Below are 27,586 nucleotides of genomic sequence, written 5' to 3'. Positions count from 1 at the left end.
GCCACGTCACCGTCACCCAGCGCTGGCTTCGGGGCTGCTCAGCAGGCTCAGCCTGGGGCTCTCCAGGCGACAAACCCCAACTTTCGGCCTCAAGCAGGGAAAGGAAGGCCCTGGGGTGGAGAGGAGATAGAGAAAAATCCACCTTGGGGGAAAAGTAAGCAAGGGAGACATCCAGCTTGAGAGCCTGGCAGGGGAAAGGCTCTCGCAGCCAGGGGAGAGGGGAGCCTGAACTTTTCTCTGCCAGAAGAGAGGGCTCTGTAATTGGGGGAAAAGGAAAGTTGAGCTGGAGGAAAGCGTTTGCTCGATCGAGGTTCGGGGAGGAAAACCTCCCTGCTCTCACTCTCCCTGCCCGCAGAAAGCACCCCGCTCCCTTCGCCCCAGACGAGCCCCCCCGGCACCATGAACGTCTTCCGCATCCTGGGGGACGTCTCCCACTTGCTGGCCATCATCATCCTCCTGCTGAAGATCCTGAAGTCCAAGTCCTGCGCCGGTGAGTGCTCCCACGCCCCGGGAAAGGAGGGGGGGGCTCTTCTTGGAGGGTGGCTCGGCGAGGGGTGCAAGGAAAACGGGTACTGGAAAGGCTGGCAATAGCCCACACAAGCTGGCAGCCCTCTCCAGCGGACTGTCCAAAGGAAGGCATCCTCTTCCTCCGGGAGGTCTCCCTGCCAGGACGAGAGGGCTGCGTTGGAAGGATGTGATGTGGCAAGGCGCACGGCCTCGGGCAGGTGATGGTCTCGGGGCGGTGAAGCGAAGGAGAAGGCAGCAAGGCCGGAGGGAGTCGGAAAATGAGTGCAAGAAGTTGCGGCGGCACCAAAACTAACAATCCGCAAAGAAAGCTGCTTTAGGTCGGAGGTTCTGCCAGCGGGTGGGCAGGTACCAGAGGCTGCCCCAGCCCTGGGCGAGGAAACCAGGGCAGCAGCTTCCCACAGGAGGATTTTGTTCAGAATTCATGGTTTCCTCCCCAAGAGCCTTTGGGGCTGGGCTGCAGCACCATGGCCGTTATCACGGGTAGAGAAATGGGGGGTCTGACTACATCTCCCTGCCAGGGATGACTAAGCTCCATCAGCATCCCTGGGCTGGTCCCTGATCCCGCAGCTCTTCCCTCGAGCGGCAGATGTCACGTCACACAACCCCTGGCGCGGTGGGCAGGCGGAGGGGGCGAGGGAGGGAAGAGAAAGGCGTTTTGGTGACAGTATTGGCCAAAGCGGTGAACGTGCCCACCCAGCAACATGCGTACATAAGACCACTTCCAAAGAAGGTGTAAGGGGAAACCACCATCCTAAGGGACCTTCCTCTCACCTGCTTTACCTTCCTTTCTTCTCCCTGCCGTGCCAGGTATCTCTGGGAAGAGTCAGATTCTTTTCGCCCTCGTCTTCACAACCCGCTATCTGGACCTGTTCACGACCTTCATCTCCATCTACAACACTGTGATGAAGGTAAGGAGAGGGCAGTGCAGAAACAGAGGTTCCCCTCAGCTCGCCGTGGCTTCTCGGGGAGGTGAGGGTATGCGGTCACTTAGTTTTTCAGCCAGGAAGGGTGGATAAAGATGCTTCCTTTGCTGTCACTGGCCCTCCATTGACTAAAAAAACCCCTCACCACAGTCAGTGAGCGAGCTGAGCCCGTCACATTTAGTACCACCAAAACCAGAACGAGACGCCGTGAATTGAGTCTGGCTGCCCTGGCACAGCAGGAGCGTTAACAGACGGTTGCCACCAAGCCAGCCTCTACACAGAGCCCTAGAGGCTCAAACAAGTGTGATCCTCATGGTGGGGCCATCTTTAGTTGACCGCTGGACTATCTCCAGCAGAAGTCAATCCACAAGCCAGCGCAAAAAAAGCATTCACCACTATCTCACCCTGGCACAGCCCCACCAGAACCGGGTTAACAGATCCCTGACTTTAGCAAAGCCGTCCCCTCCTCAAGCACAGAAGGTGGAACTGCAGGTAAGGTCTCGCCATCTCCCTTCCCTCCCCCAGGTCATTTTTTTGATATGTGCCTACATCACCGTGTACATGATCTACGTGAAATTCCGGAAAACGTTTGACAGCGAGAATGACTCCTTTCGCCTCGAGTTCCTGCTGGTCCCTGTCACAGGCCTGTCGTTTCTGGAGAACCACAGCTTCACCCCCTTGGAGGTAAGGAAAACCTGAGGCAGGAATGGGAAGCAGCAGCCTGACACCAGGCAGCAGAGTGAGCAGCATGTTGAACAGCTGAGATTTTTAACAGCAAAAGCAGGCAGGAAAGGCAAGGTTGGCAGGCCTTGAAGACCGCACCATCTATAGAGCAGCTCAGCGCTGTCTCCTCTCAGTTCCAGCACAGCAGGCTCTTTCTCCCCAACCCCAGCAGCACCACTCAACCCGCTCGCACATCAGTGCTCTGCCAAATGAAAAGCTTTAGGTCTTAACGCATATTAACCAGCACCAAGACTCTCCACTGCCTTCGTTTTGCATCTCACAGATACTCTGGACCTTCTCCATCTACCTGGAGTCCGTGGCTATCCTTCCTCAGCTCTTCATGATCAGCAAGACGGGGGAAGCGGAGACCATCACGACGCACTACCTTTTCTTCCTGGGCCTCTACCGCGCTCTCTACATTGCCAACTGGGTCTGGCGTTACTACACGGAAAATTTCTACGACCAGATCGCTGTAGTTTCCGGGGTGGTACAAACCATCTTCTACTGTGACTTCTTCTATCTCTACGTTACCAAAGGTAGGTAAATTTGAAATGTTCGTTCGGCACTCTTGCAACGTACGGTGGAGCTGCAGCTTGCCATGCATTAATTCTTATGTGATTTTATTCTTTGCTGTATTTGCGATGCATGTTATCCACCTAAAATCCAGTTTAAATACCGTATCTGTTGAATGCAGATGAGAGTCTCTGCTCTAAGGCTCTAGACGTGCATGTCAAACAAAGCAGAAATTAAACCAGAGCTAAGCCTAGTTTAACCCCACCTTGGGAACTGAGGTATATTCAATTCTACATACATCTTGAAAGATTATGAATCACACAAAAAAACTCTGAGGGGGAAAAAAAAAACTAGCTGTAGGCAGAGAATGTACCTGAGAAAGCAACCACAGACATATGGAGATATTATTAAGCCTACTTTTTCTTTTGATGGAAAAGATGTAACATGCTCAAGAACTGATTCTGTAGGAAGACAGGCAGCTGCAGGGACAAGACACCCCTTTCTGTATCCCAAAATCAGATACCCCTTCGACTTCAGCGCTGTGCTTTGGTAAATGGCTACATACCAGAGCTAACGAGTGTATCAAGGGCATAAAATCCAGCAGAACACGCTGTGGTTTGCTGAGGCTGAAGTATGCTTTGAAACACTTTTCTGTTGAGGAGGATGGAATTTGATGAAATCTAGCCAAGTGAACAAATATTTTCTTCCTTCTTCACATTCCCGAATTAGTCTGCCAAAAGCAGTAGCGATGGCCTGCATTTAATGTTTCAAGGGATGAATCTCTGGTAGGTTCATGCAATATACCTGCTGACAGAGAGGTGACAGGAGCACTGAGCAGGTGGCTGGCCTTGGCAGACGAAGACTTCCTTCCGTCATTAAAACATTTTTGTAGCCAGAAAAGTACTTTGTGAAACTGCCATCAAGGTGCTCTACGTCAATTCCTTTTTTTTTTTTTTTAAACTAATTCCCATTTTAGCTTCGCTCAGTTCATGTGTCCTGTGTCCTGTATTTTGTGAGAAATCCATACCCTTTGTAGTTGGGGATGGTGGAACAAAAGGGGGGAAAAAAACAACTGCTGGCTTTCAGTCTCGCATCGTTAGTGATAGAGCTGCAAAATTTAGATGATACAGGAGGCAGAAGAAAAAACATTTGTCCCTGGGACATCGCAGCAGGAAGAGAATTGCTTTTTTTTTTTCACCCTTTATACAAATGTTCTGAATCATGGGAGACAAAAGGTGTCTGAAGATATGCAAATGCTTTGCAGTCACTTACAAAAACCAGCAATATTATAGCAGGTTGCATCTCTCTTATACTCTTGCAAAAAAACATCTTTTCAAAACATTTCTAACACCGAAGAGCTCAGACAAAAGGGCAGCGATGCTGCAAAAAAAGCAAAAATGTGTTATATAAAGAAATGTATTTAATAAGACTTCAGAGCCTATACCAAAGCATTGTAAAGGGATTTTTATAGAATGCAACTTCTCTTTATCTTGTTTTCAAAACTAGATAAGCTCCTTTCTCTTTAACACAAGGACCTGAAAGACATTCCGAGGAAGCTTTCAGCTCCCACAAGCTTGTATTTCACAGAAAGGGTGAGGTTGGGAGCCACCAGGGGGAATCATCTAATCCACCCCCCTGCTTGCAGCAGGATCACCTAGAGCGGGTTGTTCAAGGTCCTGTCCAGTCAAGTTTTGAGCTTCTCCAGGATGGAGGCACCGCAGCCTCTCTGTGCAACCTGTACCGCTGTCTGACCACCCTCACTGTAAAATATTTTTTCTTAAGTGGAATTTCCTATTGCCGCTTGCCCCGTCACTGGGCACCCTAAGCAGAGTCTGGGTCTGTCACCTTTCCTCCTCCCATCAGGCATTTACACACATGGGCAAGATCCCCCCCTCAGCCTTCTCCTGGCTGAGCAGTCTCTTCGGATGCTCCAGACCCTTAACCATCCTCGCGGTCTTTCCAGACTTGCTCCACTACGTCCCTGTCTCTTGTACTGGGAGCCCAGAGCTGGACCCATCGCTCCAGCTGTGGCCTCACCAAGGCCACGTAGAGAGGCAGGACCACGTCCCCCAACCTGCCGGCGATGCAGCTCACGAGGGCACATCGCCGGCTCGTGTTCAGCTTGGCACCCACCAGCACACCCAGGGCCTTTCCTCCCAAACCACTTTCCAGCTGAGCAGCCCCCCCAGCACCTACTGGTGCAGGGGTTTGTTCCACTCAGGGGCAGGACATGGCACTGCCCTTTGCTGACCTTCACGAGGTCCCCGCCAGCCCATTTCTCCAACCCAGCACATCCCTCTGACCCCGTCGGGTGTTATCAGCCACTCCCCTCCGTTGCGTATCACCAGCAGATAACCGAGAGCGTACTTTGCCCTTCCCTTCGGCACCGAACAAAGATGTTGAGCGGTACGGGCCCCAGCACCCACCCCCAGGGTACACCACCAGTACCAGACCGACAGCTGGACTCCGCACCGCTGACCACCACGCTGCCAGGGCAGCCGCTTCTCCGTCCACCTCACCTAAGGGTCCCTGGTTATTTCCAAGAGGCCTCCCATCCCAGCTTCCAGATCAGACGAGATGGGGCAGGCTCAGGGGGGTCTGGCCACGGACCATTTATTTATTCAGGCCGTGTTCTCTGTTAAAAGGAGGGGGAAAGCACTAGGGATAGCACAGTAGACCCCATACTACACCATGGGGTAGTACACAAATGGGGGAAATTAAGAGGGTCTATGCAAAACTAACCCTGGAAGAGGAAACAAGAACCTTTTCCTTTAGCATAAAGGAGAACAAATAGGTTGTGGTTTCCCCCTTAGAAACAATTCTGAAGTGCTTCTCTCCCATTAAGGATCACAAATTCTCCTGTTCTCAGGATTCCTTAATTTTACCGTCTCGCTAAATTCTCCTAGATGCTCCTTCCACAATGAACAGGATTCTCTGGAGCTGTTAGCATAGATGTAAGTGACGACAAGCAGTTGCATTACCTGAAGACAGCACAGCTCTATTCCTACCAGCCTACAGTAGCACATGGAGGATGCCCAAGGAGGTCTATGCGATAGCCATGATCTCATTGCCACTTGCAAACCTGGCAACCCACTATCTAGCACTCTGAATAGCAAGTTCAAAAAAAACAAAAACAAAAACAAAACCTCGTTGAAACAATGAAACAGTTTAATTCCCCCAAGTTCCTTACCTTCTCTTTCTCTTTGCACAGTCCTAAAAGGAAAGAAGCTAAGTCTTCCCATGCCCGTTTGAAGACGTTTCCACAGACAATGCAAGAAATTCCAAAGATGAAGCTCTTAAGACCACAGCTTTCCTTTCCTGGCCCTTTTTGACCAACGGATGGTTCTGCTGAGTTTTACTCCCGTGCCAGGAAGACAACGAGGCCTGGAAAGCTGATACGCTTTGCATCCATGAGACTTTCCCTCCATGTTTTTATTTTTTCTTACTTGAATTTGGTGCTAGTAAGTAGTGCTGGCCGATACTGAAGTAGCGCAAATTATTCTCTCCCGGCTCTTCCCAGCATCTACCTCCAAAACACACCTCTACTTTGACCCTGAGGCAGCACAAGGAGCGTAAGGGAAACTGTCACTACCTTTAGACCTTCAGCCCTTTAACGAGCGCCTATGGGAAAGGGAACATAGTACCATTAAGTCTGATAACATATGGGAAAGGGAACATAGTACCATTAAGTCTGATAACAAACACAAAGGCCACTGACCCATTTCACACGTGGCCACATCTGAAACAGCAGACACTACAAACTGTTGGCTCTGTGTGAACTAACATCCTCCTGAAAGTTAACTCTGCCTGACCCTCATTCTATTCACGTCCTCTAACATTCCAGAAAAATACATTCCCTTCAAATGACGGGAATCTTCCGATTCCACAAGTATTCAAACATCCTCCCCACTCACTTTCAGTGACAGTTCCTCGTATTCTACAAATGGGGACTGTTTCAATTAAAATTCAGTGGGTTGCCAACAGGTGTTTCCAACTCCTTGAATTTGACTTTTTTTAAGAACTGGGAAGAACGGGGGCAAAGACAGCTTTACACTCTAAAAATAAAGACAAAGTTCACAATTTATTGACAACAGTGTTTTTATTTATACCTACAAAAGAAAACAAGATGGTATCAAAAGGACAATTTACAAACTAAGAATAGTAACATAGCTCTTAGTATCCTGTGTCTGAACACCACAGATCTATTAATCTCTCAATTCAAGTCTTCATTAATACAACAGGAATGTGTTCAGAGACCAGCAGGTGTGTGAAACAAGATGCTGATCCCACACAAAGCCACTAACCCTTCCATTGTTCAGAGAAGTCCAAACAGTAAATTGCTTCAGGAAGTGGGAGGGGAGGAGACACCCAACTCATCTGACACTCCCACAAACTTTTACAGATTGAAAACAACGCAAACAATACTAGACGCTAATGCTTTATCAACAAGGGCCCTCCAGCTGGTATATGGAACAGAGCAGCGAGCACCAGGTGGGACAGGGGCAGCACATGCCACGGTGCATTTATGCATTCAACAATCTGGTTAACACTCTGAACTGAACAGAGACCCTGGACTTCAGCTGACCTCAATGGCAATAAAGCACTGCAAGACTTGGCGTAGATGTTTACATGTGCACAAGTCCCTCCCAAAAGAAATGAAAGCTATAGCAGACTATAAGGCAGCTTTGGCGGTCCAGAGACCCTTTTTTAAAGCCAGTCAGCAAGATGTCCTACTCCTACAACCCTCAAACACATTTCTGCATTGAACTCGCAAATTAAAAAAAAAAAAAAAAAAAAGAAAAAAGAAAAAGAAAAAAAAAGAGCTCTACATTTGCTTGTGAGGGAGGCCAAAGACAAATCAGTCAGTGCCTGGATAAACGAAATGCTTCTGGCTTTCACTTAACACAAGCAAAGGAACTTCCTGCCCAAGCACTGGAATTAGAAGATGGGATGAGGGACTCGAGGTTCTGGAAGATCCCTCCCTTTTCCCTCTGTGTCAGCAACCTACCTGTGTACTGCACACAAAAAAAAAAAAAAAAAAAAAAAAAAAAAAAAAGGCAAGCACATTCATCCCCCAAAATTTTACTCTGGGAAGAAATTAAATTAGAAAAAGAAGTAATTTCTGTATAAGCAAGCTCCTTTCCTGGGCTATAAGAAGTTCCACTCTGCTACAGAAGGAGTGGGCTGTCTTGTTCATCCATATGCAAGAATGCCAACAGAAAAAAACCAAAACACAAAACCCTGCACTCTCATAATGCAAAGATTATGCCTCACAACCCAGGAGATGTATCCATTCTTTTGTCGTATTATCAGATCAAGAGCAGCCAACTCCTGTTAAAATCTACTGTCTCTGAACCGTCTGGTATTAGAAATAACAAGTCAACAACATGCTTTACTAAAGGGGAAACCCCCTCACACCCACCTTAGCCTGTAAAATAAACAAGTTTTATTTACGTATTTACTAAAATTTCACTCTTCTCTAACATTTTCTAAAATGCTACCTACCTGCGAGAGCTCAGCTCAAAGGGACCAATGGAGCAGGGAAATGCACTCAAAAGCCAGAAAAAGCAATAGTCAGAGCAAGGTACGAAAGAAATAAAGCTTCAGAATCAAGATGCACTAATCAGCTCACCGCTTACCTCATGAAAAGGAGATTCCAGGCAATCTCCTCCTCCTCCCTTCCTCCCCTTGCACCCCCCCACCCCCCCACCCCCAGCCCACCCTATTCAAACCTCTTAAATTTAAGTGTGGAAAACTCTGTCACATTTTATTCAGCATAGCGGCATTCAGAACATTCCCCTTGCCAAAAGGTAGTTTGTTCATGAAGGACAGACAAACGAGATATGCTGTTCATCATCTCAGTTGTGGTTAGTTTCTGGGCTCTCAAATAAGACTTCTCTCAACAAACCCAACAATAGGAATCTGAGAGCAGAAACTAATTTAAGGATAACCAGGCTCCCTGTGTTCACAATGCTGTAATTTAACAATCGTAGGGAAAGAACTTACTTGGCTAAACATTATAGCAGCGGTACCTACAGTGACTATCTGGTTTTCAGGTATTGAACCCAAGACAGGTTTGGTCTCTGACACTGGGGTTTTAATCCCAACTTCCCTACTGCAGGCTGCTACAGGTACCAGAAGATGGGGCCACTGCTTCCAGACCTGCAGAAAACGCCAATGTAACTGGGGCATTACTCTGAACACCGCCCAGCTCAGACAAATGAGCAGAGTTTTCCTATAGAAACTCACCTACGATAAGATTACAAGCAATAATAGTGAGCTATTTAAAAAAAAAAAAAAATTAAGATTAGGAGAAGTGAGCATTGCTCCCTTGCATTTATCATTTTAAATGAAGTGCTTTTTGGCTCCCCAAAGTTTCCCACCTCTCTTGATACTTCCTGAAATTAAGTTAATGTGTTACAGAATAGAAACTTCCTCCCCTCAAAAGCAAGTTTTTTTTACACAAACCTTAGACACCAAGATGATCGAGCTGGGACCTATCTGCCTTATACCCATTTCTTTTAGAGAAAATAAAATTTCCAATTTCCTCAACATGCAAGACAAAAAATAATAAATTTTCCAGTCAACTATATATATCTCTTAAAAAAAAAAAAAAAAAAGGAAAAAAAAAGAGGACAGGGTCAGTAATGTGGACTGGGGGCCATTTTTGATGGGCTCGAGGGATTTGAATGGTGAATTCTAAGTCTAACCTGCATGAGAGAGACATCACAATGGGAAAGAAGAGAAAGAAAAGGTTCCTTTAAATGCAAGAGGTCTACACTGGTCGCCAGCGGGCGAGTGGTCTCATTTGCGTGAGGGGGGAGGGGGCGGGGGAGGGGGTGGATACTGGTAGGTGGCAGTCTGTCCCATATAGCCCATCACGTTAGTGGCAGGGGGCTGCGGAAACTGTTGTGACATGAGCGGCTGTGGCTGCTGGCCCGAGCGCCCCACCATCCCTGCATACTGCTGTTGGGTAGTGCTCTGTGAGGTTCTCCCAGCGGTGGCAGCTGTGGTGCTGGCACCATAGCCACTAGCACTGTACTCTGCAGTGCCATAGCCACTCGTGCCATAGGCAGCTGCTCCATAGCTCCCTTGAGTGTAACCATACTGGCTCTGTGCTGCCCCAAAAGCAGAATTTGGGCTCCCGTAGGCACTGCCATAGGTCTTGTTGGCTCCGTTGGCATAACTGTCACCACGCTCACGGTCTCTGAAGCCACCTGAGTCTCTCCGGCCCTCTTTCACTCCCCGGAGCCTCCTGTCACACTCTTCCTGGTACATCAGGTTAGGGTTGTTTACTGAACTGCTCGTTCGGTAACGAGAACGACCTCCTGGCGATGGATATATTAAGATTTAGAACCACGAACAAGTTGTAAACAATGAACTCTGGTACAATTATACCACCCTTTCTCCCCCTTCTACATACACAATTTTGGCCAGAAGGAGCAAGTTCTTTTGACTGACTATAACTTCCCTGCACAGCTGTGCATACACCTCTTCATTTTGTTCAAGGTGCAAATAGGAAGTTCAAAAAGGGTTCTTAATGCATGTGCTTGGAGACAAAGAAACAGAAGAAATTCAGGGCTAACTTGGAAATATAAGGGAACTTATTATTCCTTCAGGGAACAGGAGGTAAAATAGTCTCAGTCCCTGAACGTAAAGAGTGTATCCCTTCACTGTTACCAATTTTGCACGTGCATGCACACGCATCCTGTTGCCTGTGCTTAGGTAGGAGCTGCAAGGAATTAATTCAAGCAGAATTAGCTCTGTGAGAACCTTATGAGGAGAAAAAAAGAATTCTACAGCTAAGGTAAAACAGTGGACTCCCTTTCTGTTGGGCAGAAATCCTACACCTACGTAACATGTCAAGACCTCGGGTAAAAACCAGCTTTATTGCTAATCTGTTTATCTTAGACTTGCACTTACTACTTCCCTACCCTCTTCTAATCTTCCCTCCCTCTAAATGGGGAACCTATTCCCAGTGTAGTAACCCTTTTCCCATGTGCCTTTACCTCCACCACCACCTCCTCCTCCTCTGTGGTCCACAAGCTGCATCAGTTTTGGATTGATGGCTTGATTGGCTTCTTCCAACACTTTGATAAGCTCCCTGGCTTGTTTCAGGTTTCCTGGTGTGAAGAAGGTGTAGGCAGTACCTTTGTTGGTACTACGTGCGGTACGGCCAATACGGTGCACGTAATCTTCAGAGCTGTTCGGATAGTCGTAGTTTATCACAAATTTAACATCTTCCACGTCTTGTGAAGTGCCCAGGTGCGAAGCACAGTGAAGGGGTAGGGTTGAGGAAAGGGGAGAAGAAGAGAGGACGTGCCAACGAAAGGTGGGGAGCACGAATGCAGGTGACAGTAATAAGAAAAAAAAATACAAAGTTAGTAATTGCATGGAATAAATACAAGACAGACTCATCCCAAAAGAGCAGAAGACTCAAATTTAAGATCATCAGGAACAAAGAACAGCATCCTGAAAAACAGCAGGTAATTTTAAAGCACTTTTGCCCTGTACTCAAATTCGTCCTCCCCGGAATGCATTTATCTGTCTTCCTGGATCAAAGACACCAATGTTTGTGAAGAAGCTAATTGAATTTCATACTCTTTTTTTTTTTTTAAAAAACAAAATCTGGAAAGTGAAAATGCCACCATCAGACAGAGCAAACTGGGGTGGAAGAAGGGCAGAACTGCCACGATAAAGCTTTTACTCTGTTGGGAGAAGTCTAACAAATAATAACGGTAATGAGATCACTTACCTTCCACTCGGTAACATGAAATAAAAGGCAATCTTAAAAATATTTACTTTTACAGTCCTAATAAATACAGCGAACTACTTTCCCTAGCCTAAAGCTTAGGACACTCCAATTACATTAGTATTACTCAGCCAACTCAGTAAAAATTATTCAGACCTAGAATATCTTAACTCAGCTTTGTAGTTATCACCAGAATGCATTGCACTAACACTTCACCGTGCTGTTCCGTCTAGTTCTGGCAAGCTTTCATAATTTGGACAATCCTGAATTCCATTAGCAATTCCCTACTTCCAGTGTCAGATGGAAGCAGGAAATGAAATTATCAAAATTGCTTTGTATGCAAAATATTATTAAAATTTAGGGGATCAGAACTGTGCGCCTTGTGGGAAGACCGGCTTTGCAAACTTACGGGACAGAAACAAAGTAAATGTTAGTGTAACGCTTCAGTGAAAGCGCCTTAAGTACCAAAAAGCACCTATTTTATTTACTACAGTATACAATATTTTAAAAAAGCATGGTATTACAGTAAGTGCCCTAACAGCTCATAAAAAAAAAATTAAAAATCTGCATTTTAAGAAGAATATTCTGAAAATATCCAAGATAAAACACAGATTTTTGTGATTTCCTTTCCTTTTTTTGTTTTTTCGTTTTTTGTTTTAAAGAGAGAAACATTCTCTGTTTGTTACCAGACCGATGCACACTCCCTCCTCCTGTGGGAAACCGCTGCAGCCGATCCCGTCTCTTTGCCTTTTATTTTTGGCGGCCTCCTTTCGAAAACTCCGCCCTCTGACACGGGACCACTGGAGCGCGGGGAGCATGCATCAAGGGTCCGTGGCAGCGAGAAGTCCCCACACACGCTCGCTCTGTGAACTGGCTTAGACGCTTCTCTGTAGCCCCATTTGGTTGTGAAGCGCCGGAGAACCTGGGTTCAGGTAAAAGTTTCAGGTCCTCCAACGCTTTTTGTCCCCTATTTGGGGTTCTTAGGGGCAATTGTCAAAAAAATGAAGATACAAAAATTACATCCAAAGGGTCAGACTGCATCTATTGCCCAGACTCCATCAATTTCAAAGGGGTTGTAGGAAAAATAAAAACAAGAGGGTTGTGGTGACAAGAGGGGGACTTTATGTCTGTTTCTTATTACAGCAAAGGGGGGGCTCCTCAGTCTTTGCTGACTCCAAAGTCCTGAATCACACCAAAAAAAGGGAGTGAGAAGGCAGGTTTCACAGGGGGCTGCGCGAGTCTCCAGCTAGGGTCCTTGATGCAACAGGTTTTTTAAAAAGGGAAAGTGAAGTAAAGAGAGGAGTACGTATGACAGATTGCATCTTCACAGCCAGGGTGTAACTAGTCTGACAAGCTGCAGGCTACATGATCCTCAGTCAGTCCCGTTTTGCACATCCACCAGTAGCAAAGTGACTTGAATTACCACAGAGGATACAAGGACGTGCTTTCCCGGCAGAAAGCACAGGGAAGTGTAGCTACCAATGTAGACGGAACTGACTTGACTGGGAAGGAGTGGGAAGAATGGGAAGGCAGGAAGAGGAAAATGCAAGGGTGTTTTCCAGACTAGAAAGTGGTCCTGGTAGAGCACACAGCTCGCTGAAGATAAGACCAGAGCAAATACAAGACTCGGCTTCTCCAGTCTAGCATGCTCCAAAGTGTTTGCGCACACTCACAATCTTCCTGCGCTTTTAGAAGATAATGTAGCAGGATGAAGAATTGAAACTGTAAATCATTTTTGACAGCTACCCGGGAAACATTCCCTTTGTCAGACCATCAGAATACCCTATGGCACAGACAGTCTCCCATTACTAATCAGGGGAGAGATAAACTAGCAAACATGCTAGCCTAGAGAGCTGTTTAGACCATCGGTGTAGATGTGCCCCCACCCCTGCACTGAGAATGATCTGCAGCTGATATCAAAGCTTCTGTTAAAGAAAACAAAACAAAACAAATTCAATGTTTTTAGTTTAATAGACTGAACAAAAAAATAAAGTAAAAAAAAAAAAAAAAAATCAGTGCAGAGAGAGGACCTCACTCCAGGGAATTATCACAAAGAAGTCATTACGGGACTCAGAACTTACCTGGAAGAAGCTTTTTTGAAACCAATGTTCCATTAGGAAGAGGGAAAGCCCTGGTGACTCAGCCAAAAGGCGCGCGCCCCTGTTTTATGTTATTTAGGTAGAAGCCTTCACTTTCCAGGATCTTGGAGGAAGTCGTCCAGAAGTTTGCCAGTTAAGTGACTTATTTTAAGAAGCAGCAAACTCAGGGCCCCAAAACAAGCAGAGATGTTGTTCAGTAACAAGAAACAGACTCTGGTACCTTTCCCCCTTAGCTCAGGTGAAGTGGAGGATGGGAAGTGGGGAGACTGTTTTCTGAAGTGTTATCCAATTGAGTAGTTTTGGGGGGAGTGGTTTTTTTTTTTGAGGGGGGTGAGGCTGTTTTAAATGTCTAGGCAAGATGCACAAAGAAGCTACCAGCACATAGCAAGCCTGTTTAAAAAATGCTGCTAGAGAAAGCAGCTCTCTTTCATACAAACTGGTTTCAGGCCTCAGTCCCTTCTCCCAACAGGCCCAAGTTCTAACTGCACAGGTCCAGACATGACCCTAGAGGGCAGAGACTGAAGTCCATGTAATCACCTCTCTGAGGAAGTGTTGGACAGTTTTTTGAGGGGGGAGGGGAAGGAGGGGTGAAGGTTGTGTGAACAAAGGCTGCCAAGTCTAGTAATGGTCTGCCTGTATTAAAGTGACCACATGATGCACAGCACAGCCACCCTTTCAGCATATTAAAAAAACCAGAGAGCTCAGATAACTGACATTTTTAACAAACTAGAGATTTCTCTGAGCTTACCTGCACTGATTTGCAGTAATTTTCTATAAAATTTACTACAATGAGACATCGACCCCCAAGTAGTTTTATCTTCTACCAAACTCAGGGAGGGTAGAGTATTCAATGTCTGTTATTAAACTCAGAGCACTTCAGAAGCCATCGTCCTCTTCTAGAGTGGGCAGATGTATAAGGACTGTGCTTAGCACACAGTATTTCACAATACAAATATGCTTATTAAAAAAGGGGGCACAACTGATGCATCCAGACAGATCATTTTCATACCACCAGAATAGAGCTGTGCGATTTTGATTCAATTACACATTTGGGTAACACAACGTTAAAGGCCATATATAATCTCAGTGGTCCTACCTAGAAGGAACACAGAGGGAAGGTTACATGTCAAGACCAAAGATCTGGAGCAGTGCTTTCTCAGATGTGAATACATCTGTGGGGTAAACATGCATGTACACTGGGGTTGGTATATTCAAATCTGTGGTGTGTCATACGGGGAGAATATTAGCTATTTGCTGTTGAAATGCTCTCCCATAACTTCCTACTTGAACTTTATCTGACACGCTCTGAACTGAGAGCAATCCATCCCTACCATCCAGCAACAAAAGCTGGATTTGGGGAAGAAGTGAGTGTGGTGGAAGGGTTGGGTTGCATAATTGGACGTCTCTTCTCCCTCTTGGCGATCGATTGGTCATGCCTAGGCCTTGCTGCAGACCAAAGCCTGTTCATTAGGAGCAGGAAGAGACTTTGAATATGAAAGAAAAAAAAAAGATTAATGTTAAAAAACGTATTTCACATGTGGGGGAAAATCACGCTTTGAAATTTTTTTTTTTAAAAAAGAAAACATATTTCAGTCCAAAGAAGAAAAATATGCAGCAGTAGGCAAGAGTGGTCTATGTGTACAAACCTAGCCCACGAGATGCAACGTCGGTAGCAATGAGGATAGGAGCCTTTCCAGAACGAAACTCTGTAAAACAAAGCATGCTATGAAGTAAGATTTTTCAAAAAGACAAAGTTACCTGAACTTGATTTACACTAAATGCTCATTTTCCAGAATCTAAGTAAGATGGGTCAATTTCAGAAACCCCAGCAAGTCAGGATATAACCTGCCAACTATTTTTCAAAATCCAGCTCTCTGGATTAAGCCAATTTCCCATTGTGTTTTTGTCAAGAAGGAGGGGAAAAAAAAAAAGCAAATATAAGCACTGAAATTAACAGTACAAAGGCAAAGAAAGTTCTTTTGAAGTGTATCTATTGGGTATAGAGAGAAAAAAAAAACTAAGAAAAAGACCAGAGAAAAGCATGTCTCAGTAAATTATGTACAGCAGCCCAAGTTATTCTTCCCTCAGTGATGGACTCACCATTAAGCACCCAATCTCTTTCTGGCTGACTCTTGTCTCCATGGATACACATAGCTGGCCAACTGCCAAACAGAGATGCACATTAGTATAGACAGAAAGTACATACATTAAAGGCAACAGGAAGCTTTGTTGGCATTTTAGTAAAAAGGCAAAAAATAAAAGACTTTAGAAATATTTTATTCCCTGTCCTCCTCTAGCCTGTACCTACCTAGCATATATACTGGTTTGCTTCTTGCATGTTAAACCCACTACCTACATAAACAACCATCTAAGCCAAATCACATTCGCTATATTGATACAGTCCCGACCAACACTATCAGTATTCTGATACACTAAAAGCTGCACAGCTCACGAATAGTCTCTCTTGCATTAATGCTTTGATGGACTGCAATCTTCTGGGAAACCAAGACTGAATTCAGCCAAGAAAAGAATGCACAAGTTGTTCCCAACAATAGCATCACGGACATTTAAACCTTCCTGCTTTTGATTACAATTTCTGTTTCCCACTAGAAACAAGGGGAGGGAGGGGGGAAGCTAATCACCCATCTCTGCGCATCCTTCGAGTGAGATCATCACATCGCCTCTTTGTCTCCACAAAGATGATAGTCTTGTTTTCCTTCTCTGCCATGATTTCTTCCATCAGTTGTATCAGTCTAAAATAGACATGAGAGATAAAATGCATATCCACATATACAAGAATACAAGAGCACTCTCTCAACTTACATTGAGAACATATACAACACACATCCATATAAGTCAGTATCACTTACACAGAATTTAGGTCTGTTGTACAATGGTGTGGTTAGAATATACTCAACCGAGTAGTTAATTACAGGACTTACTTATTTTGTAACACTCAAAGTTAGATAATACTATAAATAACTTCACTATTTGGAATTCATATTTGGCTTACAAAGCAACGTAGATTTTTAAGTACAACCAAAAAGAGTGAAATGGTAGGAAAATCGGCTTACTTATGGTCTTTCTCGCTTTCCATGCATACATCCACTATCTGTAGGATATTGTGGTTGGCACTCAGCTCCAAGTTTCCTACATTGATCTGAACATAGTCCTGCAGGAAGTCCTCGGCAAGCTGGCGCACTTCTTTTGGCCAGGTGGCACTCCACATCAGAGTCTGTCTGTCAGGCTAAGAAAAAGGGAAAACGGATTTATTTAAGGTACTGGACTTCGAATGGGAAACCAAAGGAGGCTGTCCTTTTAAAAGGTTCACGCACCCTTATCTGGTCAACAATTTTACGAATTTGGGGTTCAAATCCCATGTCCAACATCCTGTCTGCTTCATCCAGCACCAGGTACGTGCACCGACGAAGGTTGGTCTTTCCTGCCTCAAGGAAGTCAATCAAGCGTCCTGGTGTAGCAATGCAGATCTCCACACCTTCAAAACAGAATAAGGAAAAAAGAGTAAGGCTCTTCATTTGAATGTCAATTGGTATTTTTAGTCAGAATGAATCACCTTCCAGAGCAAAATTGTTTAAAAAAAAAAAAAAGCACCACCCTCATTCGTACCAAAGATTGAGTCACTTCAGTAGAAGCCCTAGTTTCTTTTAATATTTTTTCCATTCTGAATTTACTGTTACAATGCCATTAGAATAATAAATGCAGTACAGAAGCTAAAAGCTTACTGTCAGAAAACACCAGTGAAGAGCTGTCCAAAAATCAGAAGTAAAATAAGCTTCTACTCAAGCCTGACCCACCTTCATCCAGAATTATGCAGTCTAGACAGGTCTCCAGAAAAATCAGAGTGAACTCCAGCTAAACTCCCCATTTTAATCAAACATGAAGTGCTCCTCTTGCTATACAAGTCAGATTTTTAAATATATAAAGCCAAAGCACAGGCTGTAATATTGAGTAATTATGCACCAATAGTGACAGGCAACCATCCTGCCTGAATTTGTTAGCATAAAACCAGAATTCAAATATTCATAAACCACTATCAGGTATGGCAATTTATAAATTTCTTAAAAGGAGGGACTGGTCTCCACCAATTCCCAAATTTTGCAGGCGAGTCCTTCAGTGTCACTGAAATGTCCACAGAAGGTAAGTTTAGGGAAGCAGGGGGGGTTAAAAACAGCAAAACTCCAACAGCTTTCTTGATGCTGCACTTACAGATGCAGAGTATTTTGTGGCAACCCAGATCATTTTTGTGTCAACCTGGACTCCTCAGAGCTGACAAAGCTAGGCATACTTCTAGTTTCTATAAAGCTCATGCAAGAATTAGATTTCTAATGGAGCCATTGCTCTACCAGGGAGACTGAATAAACTGCAATCTCTGTTGTCAGTCGCGTACTCCTCCAAAGTAAATTCATTAAATGCTCCAAAGATCACAACTGAGAAAAAAAAAAAGTTTTCTGGACTCTATCTATTCAACAATCTTTGCTGCAGAAAATACTAAGCAATCACTCAAAGACAGGAACACCTGAAAGGACTGAAAGCACTGAGCCTGCCCACATCCTCTAACCAAAGGGTTTTCTTCATAAGCAGAACACCTGTTTTACAGCACTCCAGAAAGGTGTGCAAAAACCCACCAAGCTGATCCTCCCAAGGTCTCTTCATGTAACCTTTGACTTCCGCTGAAGATGCTACTTTTGAATTGGAATGCACTACCATTTTCTTGAACAGAGCTATCCCACAGCTTTCTACCATGCATGCCTTTATCCCATTACTGCAGTGTTCAATAATGACTCTGCAAACTGCAGCAGTAAGTAAAACTTTCTGATTTCTTGAGTAGATCTATATGAATAAGCTTACCTTGATAATACTTCTTACATCTTTTCACATAATTCCATTACATTTTTTTTAATCTAGTGAAGATGAAAGCCATCAGCACATTCCTGCACTTGAAATTATATGTAACTAGTCCTTGAAATGGAGCACTACTGTGTTACAGTGGTTGCTGTAGAACCATGGTTCCTCATCATTCCCAAATCCAGCCCCTTGCTATGTACAAAGAGGCAGTTACAGAACATTACGGGGTACATGAACAGAAATAGAGCTTAGTGCTTAAGAACAATTTTAAAACAAAAACAAAAACAAAAAACCACTGTCTAAAGAAGGTTCTATACATTCAGAAATTAAGTTTGATTATTAGAACAAACCTAAGCAGAAAACTTGAAATCTGGCTTAAGAAAAATCATTCCTTAAACCTGCTGCCACTGCATTTCCTCAAAATAACCTGTTCTCTTTCTGGTAAGTTTCTTTTTCCTCTTCCTAAGTCCTGATGATCTTCACAAGTGGGAAGTTCAAAGGTAAAACAGAAAGGAAATCCAATATCCAAGTAACTCACTATACAACAAAGAGAACTACTTCATGAAATATCGTTGTAACTGGAGAAAGAGACAGCCGCTCATTCACACACACCCCCTTCCAAACAGGTTTCAAGAAGATCATTTTATTTTTTACAGAGATTCTACAATACCACCTCCTCCAGAAACGGCAAACACTTGATTTAAAATTACCTCTTTCTAGATCTCTGATTTGAGGACCTTTGGGTGCTCCTCCGTATATGCAGGTACTCTTCAGTCTTGAGCATTTGCCGTAATCATCAGCAACCTGCTGCACTTGCTGGGCCAACTCTCTAGTAGGTGCTAGAACCAGACACTGCAAAAGGAATCAATTCAGGATAGCCAAGCTGCATACACATCCCTAACTTAAGGGCTCCGCACAGATACTGTAAGCAAAAGTTGGACCATCTGCTCTTTATTAGCTAAAACATTTAAATATCTTTAGACTATGTCAGCAATTGCACAGAATTTCAACTGAGTGGGATGTTCACATTGTGACAGTAAACATTTCTCTACTCACTATTCTGCTATACCAATTAAATAAAGTACACATCTCATTAACAATGCCATGCCACACACACACAAAGGAAGAAAAATCAACAAGCACTTACAATTGGGCCATCCCCTCTCTCCAAATATGGCTGGTGGTTGATGTGAACAATTGCAGGCAACAAGTACTAAAACAGAAGAACTTTAAGTCAAGACACAGGACTTCAATATTCAATGCCAATGAGCTCCTGCCATGACAATGCCGGATCACGGCAAGAGTCCATTTACCCCAACATCCCTTCAAGAAGCCAACACCTGATGTGAGAGACAGCAAGAAACACTGGCCATATAAACTTCAGGATTCTACAAAAACAGATACTTGCATTTATCCAACAGAACAGAAGATTTTCAGAGCTGCTGACCAACTGTATCTGCTTTGACATAAGCACAAAATATAGATGCTCAGCACCTCTGAAAAGAAGCCTCATTTAAAATTTGGAGTCTAAATTAGTAAAATTGAGCAATCTTGGCCCCAACCAATGCTTTTTATAAAGGATAAAATTCCTTCTTAACCACTGCAGACAAAATGAATGTATACCTTGAAGACTCAACCATTTTTATTTTAACTTGCACAGTTAATAAAACAAATATGCTAAAGAGCACATCCTGGTCTTTAAACCACAACATAAGGATAGACCAAAGAGAAGTGACTAAGCATCCAAAAAGAAAGACGCACACAAAATACATGCCTGTGAATAAGACAAGCTAGTTGAGTTGAGACTCACCCATGGTGCAATAAAGCAAGCTTTAGAAACATGTAATCATCTCACTTTATGCTTGTAGTACTGACAAGCCCCAAAACTACTAACAAGCAGCCATGGGTAATTTCTGCAAAGCTACTAGGAAAACTAAATAAATACATAAAAGGGCAGAATACATACTGCTAGTGTCTTCCCAGAGCCAGTCTGCGCAATGCCCACCATATCACGACCACTGAGGGCTAGTGGAAAGCCTTGGCACTGAATTGGAGTGGGTTCTGTGAAGTTCTGGTCCATCAAGGCATCCATCACATACTCTTAAGATTTTAAGAAAAGAAAAAAATTTCTTAAAGGATAACCGAGGCTTCAGAAGACCTTTTAGAAAACAGAACGGGCCTAAACAGTTATTGGTTTTGAGTAATCCTCATTATCTTAAAGAATGGCAAAATACTCACGCGGAAAGCTACACTGGTGGAAGGCAAACACAGGCTTGGGGCAGCCCTCCATTCCTCGAATTGTTATCTCTTTCTTTCTTCGCAATTCTTCAACTTCATACTATTTATGTGGAGAAAAAAAAAGCAAAGACAAATGCTGCATGTCAGCAGGGACTTAAAGTGCATGTTTCTATTAACTCACTTCACACCTTGGGATAACAGCTTCGTTAGAGAACTGAACTGAAACAGAGATCTAAAAAGCACTGCTTTCCTAAAGATTTTATTTTAAGATTGAGCTGTCACACAGCTTCTCCAACATTCAGAGGTATAAGCTCTCTATGTAGTCTAGAAGGACTAATGTCTCTCTCCTTCCAACCAGCCCTTTTTAATGAAAAAGTGTATTAATATAGTATTTTTAAGAAACTACACTCTTTTTCCAGAGGCCAGAAATGACCACAGCTTCAAAAGTGATTAGAAACAGAGGATCAGGTAAGAAACATATTTTATGTGACAGTGCTAAGAACTGAACAAAATAAATAGGCCAAAATAAACAAGCAGAAGGCAGGGCAGTCCCCCTGCTTCAATTAACACATTCCAGAGGTAGTTAAATACATAGCTCTTGCTGGACAACTTGCAACTCAGAAATGCTGCTTGGAATCTTTTTGGAACCAGCACTTCTCTTCTGCATGAAAGAAGCCCAGGCAATGTCATAATGATACCCTAAGACCTTACAATTTTTTTAAAATAACTAACTTCTTAAAATACTTCTGAAACGTGTATCCACACAAGTATAATTTTAGGATTAGAAAAAGTATTTTATCTTTGTCTAAGTTATCTTGCAAGTCCAACTGCACTTTGCGACATGCTTCCGCAATTCATGACCTTATTCTAATGCTCATTAAAAATCAATAGAAAGATACACATCCATACCAAACATGCACTTTACCCAAAGCAGTAAATTTACTGTTTGTGAGAATCTCTCAAGCTTGAAAGAAAAGGTAAAAAAAGAAAACAGCCTCTGGGAAAAACATGAAAATCCTTTTAGTTGACTAAGGCAAAGACAGCTAACACAGCTAATGCTAACTATGGTTCAGTAGTTCAAATTGTTGTATCTTTAAAAAGCCAATGCCTCCTTCAATTCCTTTATGCCATATAAATATCTCATGAACACTTCACATAAAGATTTGTAAGTCTATGTAATTGGATAAGAACATTTGGTTTGTTTCCTCGTGTTAAGAATGAAATCTCTTAATTTCTAAATATAAAAAGACATTAAAGAGTGAAAAAAAGACTCTAGACTCAAGTTGGGTAGGAAGGAGAGATTACTATATCTACAGAGTACACACAGAGTACTACATCCAGTATTGGGCCCCCAATGTAAGAAGGACATTTTTTTAACAGGGCATGTCCATTATGGGGGGAAAGCTAGAGGCTGGAGTACAGGCAGTACGAAGACAGACTGGGAGCGCTGGATTTCTTTATCTTGGGAAAGAGAGGACTAACAGGGGAATTCAACTGCTGTATTCAACTACCCTATGGGTCACTATAGAGAAGATGTTGCAAGTAATTATTAGGGGGGGAAAAAATACCATGAGAAACATCAAGCCCTGGGACAGCCACCCAGAGAGGATATAAACTCTCCCCCATCCCTGGGGATTTTCAAACTCAAAAGGACAAGGCACTAAGCAACCTGCTCTAGTTTTGTAGTTAGCCCTGCTCTAAGCAGAGGATTAGACTAGAGATCTCCCAGGGCCTCTTCCAGCCTGAATTATTACAATAAAATACTACTTTCAAACATTTCACATGTATTTCTGCCACTCTTAGTTCCTTATTTTCAGTTCTTTCAAGGCCTCCCCAGTACTGCAACTCTCAGGTTCTCCAAGTCTTATCTACACGGATAAATAGCTAAACCAAGAATTACGATGACAAATTACAAATGACCAAATGTAAAGTATCTTGTATAAAAACAGCTAAGAGCAGAAGCATCACCTCTGCTAATGTTAAATACTGAAGGCAACTAGAACCGGTATCCTCCAGAGTACACACACACACCAGACAAGCTTAATAAGGAGACAGTTCTACTATACACTGTCCCAAACTTCCTAGGACAAGTTTTTCCACTTGTGACATTTTTGATACTTTCTGTTGTAGGCAAAATGGACCAGACAGAATCTGAAAACTTACCGGAGTAAGCCTGGCCACTTCCGGATGTTCCACGTAAAAATTCTTCTCAAACTTGGGCAGTTCATTTAAATCCCATTTTTTCTTACGTAAACGTTCCCCTGGATTACCAAATTTCTTTGGAGGAAGAGGACCTCCACGACTTGCTCCAAACCTGGGAATGTCAACGTTAATTATGGGGGAGAAAAAAAAAAAGTATTTAATTACTCTGGAATTTGCAGGTTTCTTAAGCATCTTCCACTCTCTTTCCCCCAAGTTGACAACATGAATACAAAATTCTAGCAAAAGTCACCCCCCTCCAATCACTATGATGGCACACAACTTCATGAAATAACATAAACCTGCTTTAAGTCAGGTTTAAAACCCAAACCATCTAAAGTTTCCTCCCAGTACTGTCATCTGTAAGTGACTGCTTTAAAGCTCCTGTCTCTAGGTTTCTACCTCAAGGTTCCCTCCCTCAGAACAACACTGTGGGTACAGCTATAGCACTTACCTTTTCCTGAAACTGACAGTACACTTATAACGTGGTTAGATGAAAGGGATATGAAAAATCTCTAATTGCAAGTTCCTTGTATCTCTCTCAAGGTTAATTTTACACAAAAATACTACTTCACTGCTCCCCCCTCTATGTCTTCTCTCCTTTCTTATCAAGCAGTATGCCTCAAATGAAAAACAAGAGTGAAGAACAGAAAGTAAACAAGTCTAGCCAAGCCTGCAAGTCCACCTGTAATTCTGGAACTGAAGCAATTAAAAAAAAAAATAATTTCTTTTTAAACCGAAGTCTAACAGGAAAAAAACCCAAAAAGTATCTGGGAAAAATCATATCCCCTCTCAAATGCTCCTGATGAAGAATCAAATAGAGTAAGAAGCTAATGTTTACTGAAAATTTCCTAACTAGCAGAAGAACTCGGAAGTTACTGCTCTTTCTCTCTCACATAAGTTTTCTTCACCCAGTTAATTTTAATACACTTCATAAGGTTAAGAACTAACTGTAATGACTCGTTAACGCATTAGACAAAACATGAGCTTCTGGCAATAATCTGTAAGAGTAACTGAAAACCAAGTGGCATAAAATTATTATTTACTGTAAATATTATAAATTAGGTACTTTAAAATCCCACAAAAAAAGGTACAGCTCTTTCATTAATATCATACAAACACAGCAGAAGGTACTTTTCCAGAAGCTATCAGGTCAAATTTTGTCCTGATTCAGATTTTGGTTAATAAAGCTACAGCTTTCTGCAAAACATGAATTAATGAGAAAAACCTGTTTAAAACAAGACTTTTATTTAGACAGCAAATCCAAAGTGTCTGCACCTTACCCAGGCAGTCCACTAGTAAATAAAAAACTGTTAATGAAACAAACCAAAAGCAATTAAAATCCCAAAACAATCTTCTTACACTAGTAACTGGGGGGAGAGGGGGCGGAGATTTGCTAAAAAATAAAGATCTGAAATAAATTTCTGAATTATCGTAAGTACAAGACTACCTGTTCAGACATTAACTACATTTGTTCTTTAAATCACTTCCCAGTGAAAACTACAAATTATAGTACTTAAGTGAACAACACCCCCCCCAACTCAAATCAACATATTAGCAGGAAGAAGGGGTTACGTTGTTGCAAGAGCTAAGTGTGGTAGATATAATTTAACTTAAAACCTGCTAAGTAAGTTTTAAATGTTTGCTTCGTTGCAACTTTTTCATTAAGTCTCTTCCCTCTCCTATAAAAATCTCTTTTTTTTCTCATGTCTGTCAGATCCCCCAGATGGCCTGCATAACCAGCAACCTTTGTCATGTGAAAAGACTATGAAACAACTTCAAAATTTATTTAAGCATTACATTTTCTTTCAGGACAAAGTGAAAAAAAAAAAAAGTATAGATTTTCATTTACAGGGATATTCACCTTTATGGAAGATGTCTGCTACTGTTCCTGCTAACTTGAGGTCAAAATGACAACTATTTCTGTATCCAGGTAGTTCTAACAAAACCCATAGTCTCACTGAAGTCAACTAGAGGTTCAAAGGGTCAATGAGTTTCTTAGAAAAGGAAACATGTGGAAGAACTGATTTCAAGATTGGACACTGAAACAGACGGCTACTATGAATATTTGCTCTACAGCTATCCAGAGGGAAGAACTGATATGCTTTACATGGAAGTCACATAGTTTCAGTTCTCCACTCTTAAACACACTGTAGCTGTGTACTGACCTGAAAGAAGTGAGCACTGCAGCAGCCCTCAAACACTGCCTCTGCTGAAGTTTATCCACTAAACTGGCAGTAACTGACACTTTACATTCCAATTACAAGTAAAATGAGATTCCAATTCCAGTTCAACTGATTTAAATCTAAGATTATTCCACTGATTTGCCAATAGTTCTCTTTTCAAGTGTAAATTCAGATTGACTCAAAACATTCTTCTCTAATATTACTGGTGCCATCATTTCTGGGACAGAACCGAGTGAATTTGTTACACTCCAGAGCAAACCAGTACAACTTTCCATCCTAACAAGTCACCTACAACTCGTTTCTGACAGGAGGAAAACAGAAAGCCTGTATGTGGTTAGCCTACAAAAGAATCAGCACTGAGAAGGTGATAAATTTTCAAATGGTCCTTAACCAGCATGCTGGATGGCCCAAAATTTTATAAAGGTTATTTATGAAATATGATGGTTGTTGTCAGTGGTACAAATATTTTCACACCTTAACTAGACATATATAACAAACTGAAGCTCAATGCATTAAAGCTTCCAGTATAATATGCCAAGAAAATGATTTTCCATGCAAACGTCCAAAAACTTCACAAACAAGCATGTAGGCACTCCTTATCCTTATGCAAAACCCCTGATCTAAGAAAGAAGCATCCGTCTATGATCAAAGTATTTACAATAAATGAAATTACACAATTTTAAGGCATGCCAAATGTTGTGACAATGCTTTGGCCAGTGTTCTTTTAAGTAACTGTATATAAATCTGCGTACTCAAACTCACTCACTAAACTCCAAAAACAGCTGGGGTCTGAACTATCTCAGACTTGCCAAAGCATTTACTCCAATGTCCTTGCATTAAACTAGGCTGGAAATCTCACAGTGGAAAAACACCAGAACCCTCCTCTCTGTGAAAAAAAATGAAAGTATCTTTTAATTTCAGAGCGTGAAATGTGGGTGTAAGATAAAGCAAGGACACAACTATCTCTCTCCACAGACAACGAGAAACTAAATGTTAAAATGTGTTGCAACATATAACAAAATATTCCTGAATCTCCCAGTGGGGAGGGAAAACAATAAGGAAAGGAAAGCAAGAGGGGGTGAGGAAGAAAAAAAGAGAAGACTCATTAATTGTGATCTAGTCTGCCATATTAAGAATAACAGAACCCACATGATATGTTTATTGTTGATCCTTGAGAATGGAGGCCTAACTATTTGTGATCTAAGTGACATAAAATGCCACTCCTAAATTAGTTCTAACTTTCTCTTTAAAAAGGCCTGGGATGAACGTCTTTATTACTTTCAACCCTTAAAAAAACTCAAGTCTCAAACTAGTTACATACTGTAATGCCACTGTATTTACTGTTGCCATCCTCAGAAGAAAAAAAAAAAAAAAAACAACAAACAAAAAAAATCAAACCTGCAAAAACCTCTTCCAAGCCAAGCCTCCTTTAAATAGCAGATTCAGGAGTATCAAGCACTAGGCCTCTGCAGTGCCACACAGACAACTCTGGTCTGACTGCTACGTAAGCTCGGTCATGCTCGTTAAGTGTGGTCCAGGGCCATGTTTACCGAGATCACCCTCCCGAAGATGCAAGTCCCCTGCATGGCAGCAGTTTTCAATCTCATTTCCTCTCACGATAAAGCTGGGAGCGCAACTGAGTAAGATCTTTCACCAACTGCCATCTTTCTACTAAGTCCAGAAGGAGCAATGACAACCAGAAGGGCAGACTGTCCAACAACCACCCTTGCCAGGGCCGCCAAGATCTTCGTGGCTTGCACGGGGGGGGGGGACGACGGGGACGGGGGTTAGGGTAAAGAAGAGGGCTGGCAGAAAATAAATTAAGCGGGGGGGGGGGGAATGCAGGCCGTAGAAGTGCAAGCAAGACACACACGGTTACACGTGAACGATGGAAAAGCCGAATTAAAAAAAAACCTCAACCCACCAACCCGCCTTGCTGCCAGAACTGCACTAATCAAGTCTCCAGCTCCCCCCCCCCCCGAGATTTTTTGGGGGGAAAAGCTCCCCCAATACCACAAGCAGAACGCGCCCCTCTCGTCCCCACTCCTCATCCCCAGCCTTCCCCCCACCAGGCCCCCAACGCGGGGGGAGGACGGCTCCCTCCACCGACCCCATGCCGTGTCGACCCGCGCCACGCCAGCCTCCCCCCCCAACCTCCACCCGACCCGGCCTGCCCCTCCCCCCTTACCCGCCGCGGTCTCGGTCGCGGCCCCGGTCCCCGAAGCCCCTCATCGCACCCGGAGGGGTGGGAGAAAGGCAGCGGAACGCCGGCCGTGGGGACGGCGAGGGACTGGGGGTACGGGGAGACGGTCCAGCCAGGGGCGGCTGTGTCTCGGAGGAATCGCTTTGCGCCACCTCGCTTCTTTGGTGGGATACAAAAGGAGAAGAGGTGGTCAGTGGGTCAGAGACCCGCTGGACGTCGGCGGAGGGAACGGCGGGGCTCTCGGTCGGCTCCAGGGCCCGTGAAGTGTGGAGACACCAGCGTCTTCTTCCTCCGGGCTCCCGGCACAAAATGGCTGCCGCCGCCCCAACCCGCTTCAGTTACGTTACGGGCGGCCC

At 43.4% G+C, this 27,586-nt stretch overlaps 2 protein-coding genes across 3 annotated transcripts; one reads left to right on the top strand and one right to left on the bottom strand.

Moving 5' to 3' along the window:
• Window positions 1–6,767, top strand: KDELR3 (KDEL endoplasmic reticulum protein retention receptor 3). The gene is made up of 6 exons (XM_075051975.1): window positions 1–154; window positions 356–490; window positions 1,336–1,436; window positions 1,977–2,135; window positions 2,458–2,710; window positions 5,899–6,767. The coding sequence occupies exons 2-6, from the start codon at window positions 400–402 to the stop codon at window positions 5,937–5,939; spliced, it is 645 nt and encodes a 214-aa protein (XP_074908076.1). The 5' UTR covers window positions 1–154; window positions 356–399; the 3' UTR covers window positions 5,940–6,767.
• On the bottom strand, window positions 6,768–27,586 carry DDX17 (DEAD-box helicase 17). 2 transcript variants are annotated; one of them, XM_075051959.1, is made up of 13 exons: window positions 27,216–27,586; window positions 22,806–22,956; window positions 20,643–20,742; window positions 20,371–20,504; window positions 19,552–19,617; window positions 19,115–19,256; window positions 16,874–17,034; window positions 16,613–16,785; window positions 16,181–16,291; window positions 15,639–15,700; window positions 15,185–15,244; window positions 10,697–10,936; window positions 6,768–10,012 (listed from the first exon to the last, which is right to left on the bottom strand). In XM_075051959.1, exons 1-13 carry the CDS (start codon window positions 27,257–27,259, stop codon window positions 9,492–9,494), a joined length of 1,965 nt encoding a protein of 654 aa, XP_074908060.1. In that variant the 5' UTR covers window positions 27,260–27,586; the 3' UTR covers window positions 6,768–9,491. The 2 variants fall into 2 exon arrangements, with proteins under 2 accessions (XP_074908060.1, XP_074908059.1); XM_075051958.1 differs by having other exon boundaries at window positions 6,768–10,015; window positions 27,216–27,584.

The sequence above is a fragment of the Buteo buteo genome, chromosome 19, assembly GCF_964188355.1.
Source record: "Buteo buteo chromosome 19, bButBut1.hap1.1, whole genome shotgun sequence".
Lineage (NCBI taxonomy): Eukaryota > Metazoa > Chordata > Aves > Accipitriformes > Accipitridae > Buteo > Buteo buteo.
The sequence above is the reverse complement of the archived record's forward strand: the minus strand, read 5'-3'. Positions and strand labels throughout refer to the sequence as shown.